Genomic DNA, 21,273 nt, shown 5'->3' with positions numbered 1-21,273 from the left:
ATTCATTACTTTCACATCACGCAGCGACACAAGCCAACGAATGTGTCCGTGAAATGTTTTCAAGCGAATGGTTTTAGCGCTACAGTGTTACTTTAACAATGAGGTTACTTTTTAATGATTTAGACAGGGTCCTCCCGTTCGATATGAAAGAAACCATTTCAACGTGAATAAACCAAATCAATGCATTAATTTCCAAAGTCAGATTATAAAAAAACAGAAGAAAGAGGCTCTGACTTTCTGAGTTATTCAAGATGGCAGGACGTTTGTTTCCCTTCTTTCTTGTGTGTTGTATTGCTGCTGTATTCACACCTTGCTCACCTCCTTTTCTTGAACGGTTTCTAATTTGAACCAGGACCTGTTGGTTAGAGGATGGGCTCAAAAAATCTTTAGATCTTTGGACTGTTAAAAAGGCCACACTGCTGTGTATCCTTGACTGTCATCACCTTTCGTTGCCCCCGAACGCAACCATCAGCCACCCACTGGAAAACGAGAAAGAGTTCCCAGTCCGAGCCAAAGCTTTCTAGATTTATTTTGTCCACCATCTCGCTCCCCGGATTAGTTTGAATAAGATCCCTTCCACCGTGGCCCCGATTCTTGCCACAGGGAATTTATATAGCCCACCTCTTTAACATTTTTGTAAAAAAGGATTTTTAAAAATCAGGCTGTTAACACTGATTTCTTTTAATGCCAGCTTGTTTTAATGCTGTTTTGCATCATATGTTTTTCTACTGAATTTGTAGTCTATAATAATATGGTTCTATGATTGCATTGGCCGGTGTCCTGCTTAGAATTGCGCAGTGTTAATGCGCTCCAGATGTTGCGCTGGCCTCAACTGAAGCGTTACTCTCCACCTTTCCACTGTATGATGATCCTGATGGGAGGAAGGAGAAAGTAGCATCACCAGCCCCCTTCGCCCCCCCCCAAATCCAATCCCACCCAGCTCAGCTGTTTCTTGGCAGCTCTCTGGACCCGATCTAGATTTGGGGATTCTCAAGGTCATATGACCCATCTTCTTATAGCCACCCTACCTGCAAAGGTAGCTGGCGAAATAGCTCAGTGGTTTAGGCCTCTGGCTACGGAGTCAGAAGCTGGGAGTTCGATTTCCCACTGGGTGGAAGAGCCAGCCTGGGTAGCCTTGGGCAAGCTGCACCGTCCCAAGGGTGCCCCCTAGAGGAAGGGAAGGATCAAGCACTTCTGAGTCTTCTCTGCTTGGGAAACCCTGAAAAATGTCTCCAGAAGTGGGTGGAAATAATACTGTTGAGTACAGTTACGCTGTACGACAACAGGGTTGAGAGAGAGCTCTGTGACTCGTAAAGGTGGATGAGGATGTGTTTTGATGGCGTTTCCAGCCGAACCCAGATTTTTGTGACTCATATGCCCCACAGTGATATCCTTCTGTGTTTTTTTTCATTCTCCCTCCCGCCACAGGCCTATCTGTCTCAACCGTCCTTGTGCCCAGATCCTGTCTTCTCCTTAATGATGACATGCTGGAGCCGAGACATCAAAGACCGCCCGGCGTTTGAGGCCATCCACCTGTTTCTGGTCGAGCAGATGGACGGGAGCATTTGATGGCCAGTGAGGAGGGCAAGGGACCCCTGGAGAAAATCCAGAACGGTTTGGGAGTTTATCCCGTATTGGCGTCCACTTTGGAAAGTTTCCCCCGTTGGGCTTCCTCGCAGCGGGGGGCAAATCCGGATTGGTTCCACCCAAACAACCGAATTCCTTCTCCACGTGGCGCGAGGTGGGCCCTCTGCCGTGTGACGAACCACCGAAGTCATGGGGACACCGTTGCCACCCCAGAGGAACGCAGGCCACCTTGAGATGGTTCCACCACTGACAGCCAGAATCCATCTTGGACATCTTGAAGGAAGCATCCATGGCAGCTGCTTTCTCCCTCCGCCATGGCTAAGAGACCCACAGGACCAAAAAGTTGCCTTTCTTCCGGGAAAGTTTGAGAGAGGGCCTTTTTAAAAAAATTCCTCCCAGACCCTTCTCCTCTTCGCTCACGTTGCAACAAAAGACGTCTTTCTTCGAAACCAAAGCCGTTGTAGAAATGACTTCCCACCGGTTAGGTATATATCTTGGTTCCGAGGAGGACCGTAGACTCTTTCCGGGAACTATCCTGAAGGAACCCCACAAGAAACGCGGGCAGCGAGGATGGCTGCTTCCAGCCGGGCAAATGATGTCGCTGGATTCTGTGCTTTAGACGTGTGGGTCCTGGATGTTCATCGCTGGGCGCAGAAAGGAGGCGTGTGTGAATGCTTCCACACTGGATTTAGTTTTCATAAGTTCTTCTTTAAAAGAATGTTAGCGGCCAGAAGGTCACTTGGCCGATAGAAATAGTAGGGATTCGAGGAGAGGCTTCTGTAGCAGAAAGACCGTTCGCCCTGGTATTAATTTGCCAAAGGATGCTGATCGCCTTCTGCTTGTTCGCTCCAATGGACTGACCTGCAAATCATTCTGTACCAAGATTTGGCTTGGAAAAGATGCCAAAGGAAAAGGGGGAAAAAAAGAAAATCCACCTTGAAACCCTCCTCTAACTCAGAGCTTGGTTAAGTTACCTTTTCTTAAAAAACAACAATCCCCAATAATAATAATTTTGCCAAGCTTTGCAGGAAAATGCCACCTGCTCTCTCCTCTAGTTGTACGACAAGCTGTTCCTCCCTTTTTTACTGCTTCTATGCATTACTGTTATTATTATTGTTTTTTAATTCCCTTTTTAACTAGGAAGCTTTTGAAAACTTTTGGATATCTCTCCGGACCAAACGGCGTCGTGAAATAGAGATGAGACTCCTGGAGGAGCTTGGCTTCCGTGCTTAAAAAAGGGGGAAATTTCCCAAGTTTCTAGTCCTTTGTGCTAATTCTGAAAACATTCCGGACTGTTTTTTTTTAAAATAAATCCGAAAGAGTAAAGGGAAGTATGTATAGCAGTCAGAAAACAAAATGGAAGTTCTCCTTATGTTTGATCTTCTCCCTAATAGCCTTTTTTTTTAAATATCCAAGATTGATTGGTAAATTTCCCTATTAGCACATTTGGGAGAAGGAGCAATTTGAGGTGTAGTTGATGGTGGCGCTGAACGTCTTTAATTTCAGGTCCACTGCAAACCCTGGATTCCAGAGTTAGTGTCCTTAACATATATATATATATTCTCTTTTCTTGCCAAAATCTTTGAAGAACAAAGAAGCAAAAGATTGTTTAGAGAGGGAGCCCAGCATTTGGGGATAACTGGAATTCAGATAATCCAGAATCTGATATTCTCTACTACAGATGTGTAGATTTGTTTGGGTATTTTTTTTTCTGGGTAGGGAAATCTACAATTCCCAGAATCCAGGAGTTGTACGCCGACAATGGACCTCTGCACAGCTCTGTTCTCTACTGTAATGTTGTTAAGTACTTAAGACATATATACAACATAAATCTTGGAACCTAACGGTAATAGGTAATAATTCTCTGGAACTCATATAGCGGTCAATCAAATTTTGTTATGGAACATGTCTTTCTTAAATGCTCTTCACTTTCCTTGTTTTTCTCCTCTGTGATCTTCCACCCGTCATGAAACGTAGCATTTTTAGAGGAAATTTCACTTCTTTTGCCTTAGGCTTGCTTTTTTTTGTTTTGTCCTGGTATATTAACTGTAAGCTACACAACCCTCCCAACACCCTTTTCTCTTTGGCATTGTTTTTTGTCGCTCCCCTGTGGCAGCGTCTTGTCCCTTGTTCCTGCGTGAAGCCCCACAGACAGTGACTCTCCTCGAACCACTTTCCTAGTGGCTGGGATTGCCCCACATTCTGTGATTGACCCTCCTGCTTCCATAGTTGGAATGTTAGTGAACGTTCCGTCGCACGGTTTGGGTGCCAAAATCAATGCTTTGGCTGCACACTCTTTAAGAGGCACAGACCACAATAGGCAAAACAAATGGAGGAGAAAATAGATTTCTGCACATGGAATATATAGTCCTCCAGTTCTGTCTACCAGCTTGGATGTGGCCAATGCGTGTCAAGACCTACAATATTATCCCCAGGTTTAAGCCACTAGATTCCAGGGCATCAGACTTGGGCCACTGTGGCTTTCTAGATGCTGCTGAACTACATCTCCCATCATCCTTCATGGTTCCATGTGTTGCAGTAGCAGAAGGCATCATCTGACCACATCTGGAGAGGCATAGTTGATCTCTCTCTTTTTTTTACTATGAATGTTTTGAGTCAAAAGTCAGATTTTTTTTTCCTCTTGGCTGTTATGGGAATGGTGAGCGAGACCACCGATGAACAATGGCCTAAGACTAGCAAGATTTTTCTGGAAAAATACCACAATTCTAGAGAAAACTGAAGGCAGCAGGAAAAGAGGACCGAATAGGAGGTGGTTTAGCTCCCTAAAGGAAGCCCTAGACTACCGTTTGCAAAAAGCTGCACGGGGCTGTTGAGGACAGGATCTTTTTGAAGGGTGTTCATTCATAGGGTTGCCATAAATCAGCGGCAACTTGACGGCACATAACGGCGACGACAATACTGGACTTAACCACTAGTCCTTCTAGCCTAGCGTTTAGGATGGGGTTATAAGGAAATATTTAACAGCATTTATTGGAACTAGAGAGAAGAGGGGCTGACTTTTGCACCTTAATCGAAAGCTATTCCAAATTTCTGTGCCTCTGTACACTCTTGTTTAAATTCCTCTTTTTATGGTCCCAGAAAGGCATGGCCTCCGTACAAAATTTGGCAATAATTTGCCACGGCATCGGAGAGACTCGGAGAGATGCCAACGTCCTTATTTGGACCGTGCTCCTCTGACTTTCTTTAACCACCGTTAAAGCTGGGGATATCCTAGGAGCCAACCAACATTATCCCTGTGCCAGAAAAAAAAAATTCACTTGTTTGATTTCTCCCCATCAAAATTGGGTGTTCAAGGCATAGGAGCAGGCCAGGAGTGTGGTTTTTTCTGGTCAGTTGGCCATCCTAGAAGCTGGTTGCTAGGCAACACACTAGGAGAGAGGTAGGCCTCAGCCAGCCCTTCCAGTGCGTCACCTAGCAACCACCAATCAAAATTAAGGATTTTGCCTCTTTTTCTTTGAAGGCTGCCCGGATGGGGGACACTTCCTTTCCATGTTACTTGAAGTTCGAAACTGTGGATATATCTGCCATTTTTGTCCCAGAGCACATACAATTCCCTCAAACAATCTTTTTTTTCTCTCTCTCTCCTTTTCCTCCCCCCACCCATCTCTTTAAAACTTTAAAAAAAAAATCTTAACTTTTTTCACTTTTATATCATTTGTTTTTGGCTATTGTATGACCGTGTACATATTGTATTTAGAAATGGCATTTCAGATGTGTACATAAATATAATATATGGATGTAACCACCAGTTCCTCCATGATGGCACAATTGCTGTGGAGGTTTGAGTATTTTGAGTTTGTTTGGGTTTTTTTTTACATTGACAAATGACCAATAAAATCTGTTGGTTTTCTTTTCCTCCTCTCTTTTTCTGTTTTTTTTCCCCCTGGAATTTGCAGTAAATCAGATTAATTCCCCACAGTTGTCTTTTCTGGGACGCTTGTGTGACGCGTAGAAACTTCGCCACATGGCCCAGCTGTCATTTTAATAGAGGCCATTCAGCTTCCTTTGACCAAGAGGGGGAAATGCTGATATATTTCGATATTGTAATCAATATGAATAGAAATCCACTTACCATAATCTTATAGGTAAAACTGTACAGTATTTGCTCAAACGAGTCTCAAAAGTGACAAACCTCTATCTTGTTATATTTGTGACACACACTCTTTTTTTTTTTAAACATTTATGTTGTAACTTTGTGAGGTAGGTCAGGACGCAACAGAACGTGACTGGTCCAAAGTGAGCACCCCATAACTCAATGAGGACTGGAAACCTGGATGCTCTAACCATTACATCTACTGTCTGTCACTTGACCAGTCAGATTCATTTGATGATAGGTTTACAAGACCCCCATCTCCAGACTAAGCGCCCTCCCTTCTAGCTCTGCACCAGAGCTGATGCTTTCGTCTGGGCTGGACCTCTGTCTTTCTTACTCGGTTTTTTTTTGAAATATATATATATATTTTTCCAACTCAGTGTCCCGGCACCAATCTACCCTCCCGCGTTTCCTTGGTCCATTGCTGAAAAGATGCCTTCTTCTTGAAAAGCTTCCTGCCAATAGCCACAATTTGTCCGGCCTCACATCGATAGAGGCTTTGGATGAAGACCGGACTGTAACAGCGTTGAATCGTCCCTGTTCTCACAGAGACAAGGCCGTCCCAAGACATTTTGCAGCCCGAGGCATCAAACCCCATCCCATTCCATGTCCAAAAACTAATTGCATGAGCAGATGTATTTGCTTTCAGCCGTAATAAGAGGGTGGTTAAGGCCAAGCTTATGGGGTGCAAAGCAGGCCACTTGGTGTCTTCTCCAACGCCACGTTGCCACCTCCCAGGATCTCCCTCTTGAGGCAATGCCCTCCCTGTGTCCAACGGAAGGGCTGGCCCAGCATGGAGGTGTTGGTCCAGACATATAAGCCTGTAAACGTCAAGAACCAGCCTTATCTGACCGGCACCGGGCACATGATGAGCGAAGAACAATATAAGGTGGATCTACCTCCAGAACAAAGCAGAACTTCCTAGATTTACCCGAACACAGCTTTGGCCCAATGACTCTCTACCTCCTTTAGAGCAGACAATAAAATTAATATTTAGGCTCCAAGGTGTTTGAATCTTTGTCCTCAATGCACCTACCCTGTAAGGCACAACACTATTATTAAACCATAAATGGGCAACTGGGAGGGAGAGAGATTGACAGAGGGAGAGACCGTAACCCAGCTAAGATCTCAGGACAAGTTCGTGATGGAGGTGAGATTCGATATTCCAGTTTGTGGCTACTGGACTAGAGAAAAAAAGTCAGGAAGAACATACTGGCCCACTATCTACTCTCCAAAAGAGGAGAAAGCCACCAGTGACTATTGGAGAAATAGCTGCTTGGTATTGCCCACCCAGTTTGGTCCTCATGAAAATGTTCCTCAAGAGAAGAGTCATTGGGGGGATTGGGCCCACCCTTGGCATTTTCCATAGAAATGCCGCGCTCTGTTCTTTGCGACAGTCGGCCAAGGCGATCTTGTCCGAGAATCAGCCAAGAGGGTTCGCCACGCCGAGCCTGTCCGGACGCCACCATTTTCATCTCAAGAAGTGTAGAACAGCCAGGATGAGGCAAACGGCCAGCGAGAGGGCAATGAAGAAAATGCTCGCCACCCACACGCCTTCCTCGTGTCCTCTCAGCTGCCGTGGGTTCTCGGAAGGGATCATGTTGGTCAGGTTGAGCATGTAACCCAGCGACCAGCCGATCTCCGAATCAGCAGCCTGGAGGAGAAGAAGACCATAGAATCAGTCATTTATCGGCTTGGTGATCTGAAGGACGTCAGGATGGGGTGCTAGCGTGGGCCAAGGCTTGGCAACACTTTGGGACCCATAGCCAACCCACTGAGCTGGTGGGAACAATGACCTGGCTTAGTATTTTATGCACCGTTCCCAACATCAGAGTCTTTCGCTTGAGCTGGAAGGCCCAGCTCAGCTCTCACCTTCATCCGGAAGGCGATATTTCCCCAGGTGTCCTTGTCAAAGCCATAGCCATCCAACAGAAGGGTGAGGATATAGTTGGCGCTGGCGCAGTAGTTTTTCAAACGGCGTTCCTCCTCGTCGGAATAACTGGATTTCAGCTGGGGGAATGGCAGAGAGGAAGGGAGAGAGACGCCGCGTCAGAACCCGCCCAACCGATTTCGTAGAGTCCGATCCGTACCTTTGCATCCAAGACAAGGCGCTCCGAACCACCCGACGTTGCCCGAGGGATCTCGGCATGATAATACAGCCAGAATCGTCCTCTATACAAAACAGGTAAGGGTTCTTACCTCATTCCATGTTCTGGCACAGAACGTCTCAATGGCAGCTTCGGCGGTGGCTAGTGGGTAACCCTCCGTCAAGTTCAGGAAATTGAAGGTGTAATAATAGGCAGAAAACGCCTGTGGGAGGGGGGAAAGCAACATGAGGAAAGCAATATGAGATCGAGCTAAGGATGAATAGATTTCTGTTTCCATATCTCTTGTAATTAATTTTTTTCTTTAAAAAAATTTTTTTTAAAAAAAATTCTTTCCAAAATTAATTTTTGTTAAAGAATTTTTTTTTTTTTTTGGTAATTGATTATTTCAAAGTAAGAAGAAATCGTTGCCCTACCAGAAATTTCCCGTTGACCTTTGGCTGATAGATCCCGTTGAAACTGCAGGAGTCGTTGTGGCTGCAGTTGGAGAAGCTGAAGATTTTCTTGACGGCTTCGCGGCAAAGGGTGGCGTTGCCGGCGCCCACCAAAGTCACGTTCCTGGGAGAGGGAGGCCAACCCAGTTTCTCCGTACAGGGGCTGCTAAAGAGATCTACCGTCCTGACCAGTTCCTTGTACCCTGTCGGGTAGCAGGGATGGGAGACCTCCTCAGCACTGCTTGAATTCTGGGGATGACAAACCACAGATTGAGATCATGGCCCAGGGGTGCGAAAAAGGACATCTGGAGGCCTAGATCTCAGCAAAAAGAAGTAAAAAAGGAAAGAAAAAAAATGCTGCTTCCGGAAGCTTCTAGAAACAGCGACTCGTTCTTAAAACTATTCATGGAACTCCTCAGCGTTTTCACATCAAAATTGCTTACCTTTTCAAATCCAGAAATGAATTTCTTGCCAGAGTCAATTCCTCCCCTTCCCCTTGCCAAATTTTCCACAGTTTTTGGTAAAAATTAGCATAAAACCAGCCCTCACGCTCCCCACATTTTCTCACCCCTGAGCTAACCACTATACCACATTGTCTGCACGAAACGACATATTTATTTGTGTTGTTCCTTCCAACTTTTTGATTTTTAATGGCTTCTGATGCATTTTAATATGTATTATTCAGATATAACCCCCGTTCCTAGCACGTGCTTCCCCATAAAGCGGAGACTCTTTTGACCGAAAACATGGGGGGAATTTTTATAGGTTTTTTTAAGGGCTACAGCTACCACGATTCCCTTTAAAAAGGGAACTTTCTCAACTTCGAATAATAATTTTAGTTAGACTTATTAACAAAGAGAGGATCTTCCTGTAAGGGCAGAGTCAATAAAAGCGCACCTAAATAGCTGGCAAATCTCCCAGCTGGGATTTAAAGAGAGAGAGAGAGACTAACTTCCTTTTGTTGATTATTTACAGACTTCTAGATAAGGCTATTTTTAAACTTATCTAAATAAATTGCTATTTCCGTGTGGAGCAATAATAACCTTCTGGAGGAAGCAGAGCGATGTTTAAAGCGTCATTTTATTGAGGTTTTTGAGAGCTGGGGCAGGCTGTGTCATTGGGGAGAAAATATCATGGGGAGGCAAAAATTGGTGATGATTTAATTTATTGTTACTGTATTTTTGCTACCAAGGGGGAATAAAGGTTTTTAGGGCCATCGCTGGACTGGCGATTGAGATGCTAAACGTTCCTTGTATGTTCTGGGGTGGATTTCGACAAGGGTGGATGCATTAGAGCAGTGGTCCCCAACCTTGGGCCTCCAGATGTTCTTGGACTTCAACTCCCAGAAATCCTAGCCAGCAGAGGTGGTGGTGAAGGCTTCTGGGAGTTGTAGTCCAGGAACATCTGGAGACCCAAAGTTTGGAACCACTGGACTCTGTGATGTTGAGCGATCTCTTCCACCCTGAGAATTATATGAAGCACCTCAATGAAATATCCAGATGCGTGAAGGCCGCGGGAAAGCACAAAAGCAGATCAGAGGGAGCGGGCAACGCGCCAGCTGTTTTGTGTCCAGAAAAGAAGAGAGAGTGACTTTTTTTTTATGTTCTGGACATCACCCACCGCCTTCAGTACCTTGTTTGACAGTATCCACACCACAGGCAGCAAATTTGGGCGCTACGAGTGGGCTGGAAATGCCTTAATTTGTAATTATTACATTTTTACTGACACTGTAAGGGAGGGGAGGTTGTGCACCTTGACAAGGGTTGGTAGGTGCAAGACGACATTTCCTGTTGTATCTCAGGCGGCTGTTGTGGTTCGGACGACACCTCCAAAGTTTCTTCCAGTTCTACAACCCTCCAGATGACTTCCTCCATTTTCCGAGCCCCCCACCCTCTCTTTATCTGCCCTTCTAACCCACCCTCTTCACCCTGAATCGCCGGCCACGTTCAAGCACTCCGGGCTGGTCCTACCGTTAGGGAGGCTGAGGTGGACACAGCGAATTTACATTTTTTGTTTGTTCGTTCGTTGGGGCAACCGTTTCTGAATAACCAACGGGCTGACTTACAACGATAATGCCGATTACTTGCTGGAGGGCTTCATTCTGTCCGTAGCACAAGTAGCTGTGGGTGTAGACGGTGTAATTGAACCCGTAGAGTCGGAACTGAGCCGCTTCGGCGGGGTCGGCGATGTGGCCAGCGGGAACGAAACTGATCTGAGTCGATGCCCCGCCGAGGTCCAGAGCCCCTAGGATATTGGCTGATGAGGGATGAATCCAGTCTTGGTCCTGAGCAGAATACTGTGGGGGCAACAAACCAGGAGAGAAATCCTCTAGAGAAGCAAGCGAGATGTTATTTTGAGATCTACCTACTCCGTTGTCTTGGAGGCTGATCTCCTAACACAGAACTGGGGCAAATGACTCCTATGGATTATACCTTCCAGCATCCGCCAGTGGATTCTGGAAGTTGTAGTATGAACTGCAAGGGAATTATTGTGGTGGCGCAGCAGAACTGCGCAGCCAAACTGTATTGTCATATTTGTGTTCTCAGCTTTCTAAAGATGGGGTTTCCCCTCCTTACAATGTGGATTTAAAACCTCTGAGTTGTCTTTTGGCCCTGAAAAGCTAAGCATAAAGAAATATTAAATTAAAATAATCATAGTAATTGCCATTAGTTAAAAGGGACTGATGTGCCACTACTCTCTGGCAAGATAAACCCCACCTTGGTGAAAGAATCCAGCAGATAATTGATCGTAATCCAGCCGTAAGCTCCTTCATCTTCTCCTGAAATGATCTGAGCACCACAGAAGCTTACAGGATATTTCTGGATGGTCTCGCCCACCGCCTTCAGGACCTCGTTTGACAGAGATTCATTTTCCATCCTGCAGGATAGATTTGTGAAGGAAGAACTTTGAGGGTAGCTTGGGTGTGAGGATGATATGATAGCACTTCTTTTTTTAAAAAAACCCGCACACACCACATTTCTGTATCTCTGTGTGGTTGAAACCGAATGTTACTGGAAAATAAGCTCTTTTAAAAGAGAAAAGACTCTTGATTTAGGTCAAGCGTTCCTGCCTCTGCATCTGGCAAATTGGTTTCTGTTTGGTGATTGGTTGATGAAAGGCAAACCCGGGCTTCCTTTTCAATTCATGGCTCAGTCATGGAGCTTTGAAGAAACTACGTATCTGGAAGGAAAAGGTCGCCATAGCAGGAAATGTGGATTTCTTTTAATGGGTGATTTGATTGCTGGAAAAGTAGATTCTTGGCAAAACTTTTAAATAAGTAACCCACTGTGGCTCAAGTAGCAGCAATGTTATGCTTCGAAGGGTAACCGCAGGAAACAGCACACATTTTATTTCTGAAATATTTACTTATTTCTTCTCCTTGTTACCTTTTAGGAGCTACAAAATGTTGGTTTAAAAAAAAATTATAGACACTTTCTTACTCTTTGGATGTATTTGCTTTCCAGCAATGGAAACAGGAGTAAAAAAAATTCCAGTATCTAAAGAAAGCATGTAACCTTGACAGTAAAAATACTTTTGGAACTAGTGTAAAGAATTGTATAGAACAATTTCTTTTGAAAAACTCATATTCCAAGCTCTGTTCCAGGTGATCCTTAGTGACTATACTTTCAAGTCTTTTTTTTTTAAATCCTTGATCAGAAACTTAATTGCTTAAAAAAAAGAATAAAATTTTTAAGCGAGTAGCCTTTGAAACCTAAAAGTTAAGGATTAGTAATACTATGTCAATAGAAACAGCTCCATATGAAATTTTCTTAGAACGGGATTCATATACTTTATGTAGGTATAGTTCAAAAGTTTATATTTTTATAGTGTATATGAGTATCAACTTGGCCGTTAAGCTTCAAATTAGACAAGACGCCTAGCAGATTTTTAGAAAAGACATTTTGTCATAGCACGTGATTTTCTGCAGCTCTTTATTTTGCATTTAGCGTGTTTTGTTCGGCAGGGCATTGCAAAGTAAACATGATCTTAATTTCCTCGAATGGAGAAATCGCCTCTTAGGAAATCGCCTTATGGGAGGGAAACCGTATTAATTATGAGAGCTTTCCCTTCATGTCCAGTATAATCCTGATTTCTTGGTTGTACCTCCCTCTGCCGGCCCTCATCCCTCCGTTTTCCTACCTGAGTAGCCTCATGCCGGCGGTGGCTCCCAAATAAGCTGGTGTTTCCCGGTGTTGTCCCGGGGGAATCACCATCATGGCTTCATTCAGACATTCCCGAAGGGAATCACCTGCTTTTGGAGGATGACTGGCGTAGCTCGATATTCCAGACCCTGAAATGCAAAACGAAGAGCTAGTGGATGGTGTGATGTACTAGGATCAGGATTCCCAACCTTGGGTGCCCAGTTGTTCCTGAACTACAACTCCCAGAGATCTTGACCAGCACAGCTAGGAATGAAGACTTATGGGAGTTGCTGTCCAAGAACACCAGGGTTACAAAACACCGGTCTATAGTAACTTCAGAACACACCCTGCCTCCTCTCTACAGCATCCCACTCTGAGATTTGAGGGACAGACTCTTGGAACATCATGGGGATCTTGTCATGTCACAAAAGCATTTGGAAAAAAGGAGGATTTTCCTAAACCCTATCAAGAACTGCTGGGGTATGTGTAAAAAGAAGGCTCGGGAGTCAAAGTGCTGGTGCTCCACTTCCTCCCTAGATGATGCCTGGTGGCCCCATGGCCCCAGTGTTGGTGCATCCAAGTGGCAAGAAAAGGGGGAAAGGACGGGGCAGAGAGCAGGTGGGCGCAAGTACGTCACAGCACGCATGCAGACCCAGTGGTGCAGAGCCAATGCGCCAGGAGCAGCCTGCATGATGCCCACGCATTGCGAGTGCCTCCTACAGGGAAGCTGAATTCTCTTCTCCTCCAGATATTCTTGCCCACAGATGGGTCTCCTTGCCTGGAGACTGAGGGAATCACAGCAGACCCACACAACTTTAACCCCCCCTGACACACACACATATATAACACAATGCAGTGATCAGAACTTGCCACTAGAGGGAGCCAGAGACCATGCTATATAGAATGTCCACCAAGAGGGTTTGCTATAATCCAGATTTTTTCAGCATCCATGTGGGGGACATGGAACCGCCGCCCGTGGATACAATGGTCCTGCTGTAATGGGATGCAATCATCTGGGCAAGAGGGGCCAGATTTGGTCCAAAGGCCGGACATTTTGCTCATCGGATTTACGAGGCTCTCACAAACTTGGACCCTCGCTGGTTAGCTGCGAGGGCCGATGCCAGGTCGAAATTCTCTGATTTACTGGCCCTCTGGAAGGGCCTTCCAAACATGGAGAGCACCCTAGACCCCAAACTTCTAGGTCTCTTTTTGGTCCTTGTTAAGCTCTCGACACATTCAGGGACCTCACAGCGTTTATGAGCAGAAGCAGGAGGGGGAAAACTGACCGTTGACATGACAGGAGAAAGCCTGGCTGACCAGGCCAGTGTTGTTTTCTTTGTCTGCTGGCCACCGGTAGACAAACAAGGAGGTGTGGGAAGAGCCTGCGTCGAATACCATCCCATACTGGAAGGAGAGGGGTTGGAAAGAAAAGAGTCAGGGAGGAAGCTGTGGGTCAGATATACGTCATATTAATAAATATCCTTAGAACTGCAGTGCTGGAAGGGACCCTGTAGATCATCTAGTCCAACCCCTGCCAAGGAGGCAAGGGGGGGATTCGAACTCCCAACCTCTGGCTCCGCAGCCAGAGGCCGGAACCACAGAGTTCTGCAGCAGTTCTAAATAAGCGTTGTCAAACCTGCACTGTGAAACCAAACTCAAGCTCTTTCTAGTAAATTACATATGCCGTATTTTTCTGTGTATAAGACTATACTTTTGTCTAAAATCTTTAAACTAAAAATTGAGGTTATCTTATACATGGAAGCAAGCTAAGGAGAAAACAAAAACAAGTGGAGGGGAAAGCAGGGATCAAAGCGATCCTGCAGCGCTTCGATCCCTTTCCCCCTGCACTTGCTAAGCCCCACTTAGATTTCTTAATTTTGGATTAGAAAAGTGGGGGCGTCTTATACATGGAAAAATACAGTAATTTCTATCAAGCAGAGCCCTCTAGATGTTATTATACTGCAGTACCCATCTGCCCCAGCCAGGAATGCTGGGAGCTGTAGTCGGGGAAATACCAGGAGAGGTTCAGTCTGATTTGACCGCCTTAATTTCAGTGTGGGGGCAAAAGGCAATGCTCGTTTCCAAACACCAATGTGTTTCATTGATTAAAATCGGAAGGCATTATAATTTTATAATGATCTGCCAATTTCCTGTTATGATTCCCCCACCCAATTGTTCACAGATCCAAATAGTGTGGTTTTATCAGAGCTGAGAAAAGTGACTGACATGCAGTTTCTTTTAAAAGAGGGGTCAAAGTCGCATCCTGACGAGTTAACCTTCATTGGGGTCTGGTATACTTGTGACTGGCAACTTCTAAAGGTCCGAGAAGACATCCCCAAAAATCTCTTAGGGATTTTCTCCTGCACTGTCTCCAACTTCCAAATATTTTTCTTTTTTAAAAAAATTGTGAAAAAAATGAAAAAGTCCTTTAATGCCCTCTAGTGGCCAAAGATATATAAAAAAATTTCTATAATTTATATATGTATATAAAAATTATAGAAATTATATATATCTTATCTTTGCATACTAGAGGGCATGAGCTATGTTATTACCCTCGAGTCAGAGCTGTGGTATTGCTTTTGCACACTTACCCTTTTCCCCACAGGTTGTGCGACGTTGTGGATTCCTACCAAGCTTAGGATCAGGGCTGTAAGGGAGAAGACGGCCAGAACCAGCAGGGCTCCCCCGAAATGCCAGTCTTTTAATTTGAAGCCCATGTCTAGGAATATATAAAAGCACAACCATTTATTTGCTGATTCCCATCGGCATCTGGCCCGTTTCCCCTGTATTCAGAAATGAGCCAAGGTGGGGGAAGCTTACCTGTTTTGCCTTCCACCCACCGGCTGCTGCGCTGGGTGGAGTATTCTGGACGAGGTCGTCAAAAATATATATATATATTTTCCTATCTTTGGAAATCAGAAGGGCCCCAATGGCTAGGGACAGAGCTTCCTCGTGGGGTGGCGCTCCGTCATAAATAGCTACTCGCACATCCAGGCAAGCACGATTCAAAGGAGGTACCTATTTACATAAAATGGTATGTGCTTATTCAGAGATTCAGAGGCAAACCCGGAGATTAATTATATACAGAAACAATAGGATGTTGACCACAGCAAGGAAAAATGGGGAAAATATAGGTTGGAGTTGAGGGGTGGAGTCCGTTATCTTAGAAGAGGCAGTAAGGCACAGTCAATTCCCTGAAAAATTGGAAGCCTTTATTAAAATATGCCAATAAAATAAATCTCGAGATGCGTGCTTTGGAAAACAATTTGGCGCGTTTCGATTGTTGGTCGGTATTTCTTTAAGATGAGACGGGGAATGGTGTAAATGTGATTTTGGGAATAGCAATTGGTCAACAGTTAAATAGTTAAATTATATAACAAGTAAGATGACAGTTTACTATGTTAAGCTATGTTATTACTTGTAACGTGATGGATTGTCTTTTCTTTAGAAATAAAATTTAAATTTTTTAAAAAAACAGTTATTTTAGAAGAAGCCTACCTCACAGGATGGTTGTGCGAATCCAGGAGAGGAGAACCCGGTGTCCTTGCCTTGAACTCAACTTGTAAATCTAATAAATGAACAAAAAGTTGACTTATCCTGAACCCAGAACCAAGGCATGCTTTGTTGAGGGCCTCACTTCTTAGGCTCTAGAGCCATTTCCTTGCTTTTAACGAGCTTTTTAACAAGCAACGAGACGCCTTGGTTTGCTGTTCTGTAACTCCTGTTGCATTATGGCTTTATTGGCTGTGATTTTATAGGGACGTTATGGCCTTTTAAAAAATATTACTAGCTTTCTATCTTATCCTTAGACGTTACTGTGCAATTTTGATTTTATTTATTTATTTTAACTGGAAAAGCAAGACGGGAGGAAAGCCACCTCCAACCAGCTGCCTCACGGAAGGAAGGCAGAATAAGAATATGTACCATTCTTCACCTCTGTTTCTCCATCTATTGCATGTTTCCTGCTCTTGTAATATTTTTCTCCCCAGCAAGGTGATCTGCTTTGGTGTTTCTGTCTCAGAAATCTGACACAGAAAGTAAACTGTAGTTTCACAATCCACCAATAATACAGATTATGCACATATTCTTCTCTTTAATGTGTTTTCACAATTGCACCTTTTTTTGCCAACTTACAGGAGCACTCCTTGTAGAAACAGATTTCTCTCGACCTGTGATTTGGTGCCCAGCAGTTTATGAACCGGTATTTTAACTCATGTGAATGTGTGTTGGGCTGCGGGGTAGGTCTCAGGAGGTGGTTGACCCATACTTTTTCCTGAGATTTTGAAACAGAGTTTGGACATCTCTCCTGAATGGCCAGGGGTTGGGCTAGAATGGTCCTTGGGATCCTGTCCCACCCTACAGTTCTATGAAATCTGGGACATCTTCTCTTCCTAAAACCTAGCTTTCGTCGGCTGTCGGCAGCGACAAAACTCTTGTAGACACGGGAAAAGCCTTTTCGGCGAAACCAAAAGAAAAATAAAGAAGGCAAACACCACAGTCGCGCCTTGAAGACTAATTGCTGGATTTCGCTGTGAGCTTTCGTGGGGCAGACCCACTCCTTTACACAGATTAATGTGTCACTCTTGGCAGGCCGGCCAGGTTTACTGGCGTGGCTTATCTGGAACTGAGGCCAAAGAATGTTGTGCAGAAAGATAAACATCTTGGTTTTGGCCAGGGTTGAGCGGGGGTTCGGGAGGTTTTGCAGGGTGTGCTCCTTCAAGAAAATTACTTCATTCCTTTCCTCCTGTAACTTTTTCTCTCTTTTACTCGATGAACATCAAGCTGGCAATCGGGCAAAGGCAAAAGGGCGGATCGGTTTACTTTAATGGGTCCATTTGCCTGTAGAAAGGCAAGGGCAGTTTAGAAAATCAACAAGAAACTATCCAGAGTTAGGTAGGAGAAATTACATTTATTTTGGACTGTAATTTCCAGATTCCCCTTGGTCAAGCATTGTGGGAGTTGTAGTTCACCAGTTTGCTTGTTGCAAGAGTTGCACCCTGCCCGACGGTGGGAAGGGAGATGTCCGAATCCTGCCCAGGTTTGCTCTGCCATACCTCTCGGTCTGTGGTATAAGTGTGATGGATTAGGACTCCGGAGAACCGAGTTTGAATCCTCACCTGATCATTGAAACCTATTATTTCGCTCCCGAAGGTCCAGCACAAAACAAGGCAAGCTCATTTGCAAAATGTCTTGAGGTGTGTGTGGGAAATTGTCCTTATGTGACTATCAAACACGTTCAGCACTTTTCTTAGCTAATGGCAAGTTTTCAATAAGGTTTATTTCACACCTCCTTTGCCTTCCACCTGCTTGGTTGGCTTAGCTTTGTCTGTTTGTCTGCAACAGATCCTATGTAAATACTTGGTCGAGAAAGTCAATTTGTCCAAATAAATGCCTTGTAGACAAGGCAGATAGATATATAGACACAGATACAGATATATATCAAATGGGTTTCATCTAAACAAGGTACCTGCCCTTATGATCAACGTGGGCCTGCAGCCAGAGAACGCACCTTCATCAAACAGCGGCAGAGGGATGTGTCAAGCCTCCCCCTTGCTTCTCACCCTCCAGAGGGGTTAGACTACAACTCCCATCATTCCACAACTAGCTGGGGATGATGGGCGCCACAGTCTAAGACGAACACAAAAATCATCATCAGCAAGGCCATGTTTGTTTCCGTGTTTGTTGATCATGACCCCCTCACGGCAACCTCTAGGGAGAGAGGGATAAGGGATTTGTAGTGCTGAAGTCGCTTCCAAGCTCTGCTTTAAAATAGTACGTTTGGGTTGTCTACAGCCGAGGGTGTAGTATTGTTTGAACAACTTTATTGCGAGCTGGCACGCCGTTCTGCTGTGAGAGCAAAGACTCTATTTTTATTTTAAAGCGTCGTAAATCCTTGGGGCGCCCGGTCATTTTGTCAGCTCAGCCCACCTCCTTTAAAAATAAGTTTAAATAAGGGATTGTGACGTAATGATCGGCTTCTTTCGCAAAAGATTTCAAGAACTGCCCTCTTATCATTTCACCCGGCAACGAAGGTGTTCGGAACTCGGAAGGAAGATCTAGAAAGCGAGATCAACCTTGCCTTAGAACGGAACTCGGTAAAATGTGGCCTTTGGGGTGTGTTTGACTACAACTCCCATTGGCACTGAGTAGCATAACCTGTGCTGAGGTATGATGGGCCCTGTAGTGCGGCAGCAACATTTGGAGAACCGGATTTGGTCCACCTTTATAGCATTAAATGCAACAACAGCCATATCATCGTCTATCGTTTTCATTGCTCAAAATGGTTATCGCCTGCATCAAATTATACTCTTTCTGTTCTGTGTAATTTGTTTCCTGGTTACTGGAAAACTTTTGATAAAGATGGTTCAGATTACATTTTAACAGTCAATAAGGCGGCATCAGACATTTCTAACCAGCATTTTTTGACAACCAATCTCTTTGAATAAGGAATCTCTTGCCATCTGGGAGGGCTGGAAGCAGATCATCGATCCGTTTCAAGACATGAGCTTAATCAGATAATCCGTCGTGTTTGTAACCTAATGTATCCATCTAAATAAAATATTTAAAACTCCAGTTTGAATGAACTGGGTGTGAATGGGGGACGCGGAAGGCTCTGAAGGCGAAAACAGGTAGAGAGCTACACCTCTGGAAGTGATCGAGATAATCCACAGGCAAACAGAACATTTTATTTCCTCCGAATGACCCATCCGTCAGAGAACGGGAAGTTAATCTGCAACCAAAGCAGTGAATGCCATTGGAGGATAATCATACATCTTTTATCACTTAAGCCAGCTCTGCTTCTAATGGCACTTCCTCTCCGCCTGCAGAAACTGCTGTCTAATTTGGGCTCCCTTTGGCTTATAGAACTGATTTGATGGGTTTCTATCTATCTGTCTATCTGTCTGTCTATCTGTCTGTCTATCTGTCTGTCTGTCTGTCTGTCTGTCTATCTATCTATCTATCTATCTATCTATCTATCTATCTATCTATCTATCTATCTATCTATCTATCTATCTATCTATCTATCTATCTATCTATCTATCTATCTATCTATCTATCTATCTATCTATCTATCTATCTATCTGTCCGTCCGTCCGTCCGTCCGTCCATTACCCTGCTTTTCTCCTCAAAAAGAACCCGAAATCTGGTTGCACTTTTGGGGACGGAAGTAAGTTTTGTGGGCATTTACCTTTCAGCGTCTTCCCCGAACCTTTTGAAGATTCTAGTCCTCTTGCGTTTTTAAAGGACTGCTATGTTTTGCTAGCCTCAAAACAAGAGGTTTGCATTGGCCATTGGCTTACGTGGACAGGATTTCAGCAACGGCAGCAGTATTTATTTTCCACTTAAATAATAACATCACAACATGCCAGTTCTGAATTAGGGAAACCCTTTCCTGGTTTTTCTCAGTATCGATTACTCAGAAGTCGGCGACCCTTTCTTTCCTCTAGGGGGCGCCCTGGGGGTGTGCAGCTTGCCCAAGGTCTTCCTCTTTTCCTGCTGTTGGCGGTTGGCTGGGTATGATTCGCACTCAAGCCCACCCAACGGGGCTGGTCTGATCCTGGGACACATTGAACCCTTCCTTCTGAGCTTCCTACGTCTTCCCTTCTTTCTGTTTGCACACACCCCAAAAAACTAGCTTTTAGGATGATGAACCTATTATTGACCAATTCAATAGCTAATTACGTGGCTTGGATGGCTTTTTGCCTCAGGCAGCAAAGTTTGTTGGGCTAGGACTAACACACACACACACACCCCGTGAGCTTACGGCCGACAAGGGTCTAACGCCAATGGCTACATAGCTCCCGCTCAATATCAAGTCAACACATACGTAAACTCCCATGGATGCAATGAGTCTACTCTCGTGACTAGCAAAGGGTTTGATGTAAAGGTACGGTTTTAGTTGAGATCTCAGGCTGTTCAGAACCTTTGATGCATAGTTAGAATCAGAGAATAAAAAAGATCCTAACGGGATCGACTGAAGAAATTGGAAATCAGACACCTTGCTTCCCTCCGTCGCCCTCCAAAGAGTTTTGGGAAGCTCACGGAAAGACTGTCAAGACAGAGACCCTCTCTCTCCAGCAACTGGTCCTCAGAGCTATACTGCTCCTGGCAGTTGAGGCTCCACCATATGGCCACCTGGACTAGCAGCCTGCCTACGGATCGAGTCTAGCCTCCTTTTCAAACCCGGCCATCAGGCCGGCCCCTGGTGGCTGGAAAGCCGGCCGGACACACGAAGATCTAGTATTTGGAGACAAGCACAAAACTGGCCGGTGGAACTCCCTGCCTCCTTACGGCTCCCCAAAAAAAGCGAGGAGGGGCATTTCTCACTTACCTCCAGGGGGTGGAAGAGAGCCGGAGGGGGGGACCGGTCCGTTAGCAAAGGAAGCTTCGGTCTTGCACAGCTGGCGCGATGGAGCCAACCTGTCGCCAGCAACCCAGCCGTGCGCCTTTTGACGTCCGGTGTGCAAAGGTTGACTGCCTGCCGCCCGTCCGTCAACCAATCAACCCCTTTACTCCCTCCCTCTCCTGTCATTGGGACGGGAACGCTTGACGTCCCCTTTTTCCCTCTTCTACTACTTTTTTTTTTTTGCTTTAGTCTTTCAGGCAACACCCCTTGGGCAGAGGCCAGGCCTCGGAAGTTTGTGTGTGTGTGTGTCTGTGTGACGTCCCTAGAGGAGCGCACCGAGCGACAACCGCTTCACACGGAAGAAATCAAACCATTTCCTTGATGCATTGGCACAGCGAGGGTCAAGGCTCCTGTGTTTGCTTCCACCTGTTTGTCCAGGTGCCACAGGTGAGCTGCTACCTGTCAGATCTGGAGGGAGAGAGAGAGAGAGATTGGGCCACTCTGCAAACAGTGCTAGAGCCATTGTTTAAACAAGGACTTCTCC

The 21,273-nt window shown here is 45.0% G+C and overlaps 2 protein-coding genes across 5 annotated transcripts in view; one reads left to right on the top strand and one right to left on the bottom strand.

Annotated features, from left to right (window-relative positions):
- The window catches only part of LOC110082943 (discoidin domain-containing receptor 2), a 24,149-nt gene extending 18,686 nt beyond the window's left edge, over nt 1-5,463 (top strand). For both annotated transcript variants that reach the window (XM_020800932.3, XM_020800933.3), the window contains exon 17: nt 1,429-5,463. In XM_020800932.3, the coding sequence (XP_020656591.3) occupies nt 1,429-1,569 (141 nt within the window). In that variant the 3' untranslated portion in view covers nt 1,570-5,463. The remainder of the gene's footprint in view (nt 1-1,428) is intronic.
- ENTPD8 (ectonucleoside triphosphate diphosphohydrolase 8) lies at nt 5,231-21,273 on the bottom strand. Of its 3 annotated transcripts, XM_072984660.2 has the most exons (12): nt 20,715-21,273; nt 15,881-15,950; nt 15,203-15,400; nt 14,974-15,101; nt 13,669-13,786; nt 12,381-12,531; nt 10,958-11,117; nt 10,306-10,536; nt 8,223-8,489; nt 7,901-8,011; nt 7,574-7,711; nt 5,231-7,355 (listed from the first exon to the last, which is right to left on the bottom strand). In XM_072984660.2, the coding sequence occupies exons 4-12, from the start codon at nt 15,097-15,099 to the stop codon at nt 7,173-7,175; spliced, it is 1,485 nt and encodes a 494-aa protein (XP_072840761.2). In that variant the 5' UTR covers nt 15,100-15,101; nt 15,203-15,400; nt 15,881-15,950; nt 20,715-21,273; the 3' UTR covers nt 5,231-7,172. The 3 variants fall into 3 exon arrangements, with proteins under 3 accessions (XP_072840761.2, XP_072840762.2, XP_078238947.1); XM_072984661.2 differs by lacking the exon at nt 15,881-15,950; XM_078382821.1 differs by lacking the exon at nt 20,715-21,273 and having other exon boundaries at nt 15,881-20,015.

Source organism: Pogona vitticeps, chromosome ZW-PAR, assembly GCF_051106095.1.
Source record: "Pogona vitticeps strain Pit_001003342236 chromosome ZW-PAR, PviZW2.1, whole genome shotgun sequence".
Classification (NCBI taxonomy): domain Eukaryota; kingdom Metazoa; phylum Chordata; class Lepidosauria; order Squamata; family Agamidae; genus Pogona; species Pogona vitticeps.
Note: the sequence above shows the minus strand (reverse complement) of the source record. Positions and strands in the feature narration are given on the sequence as shown.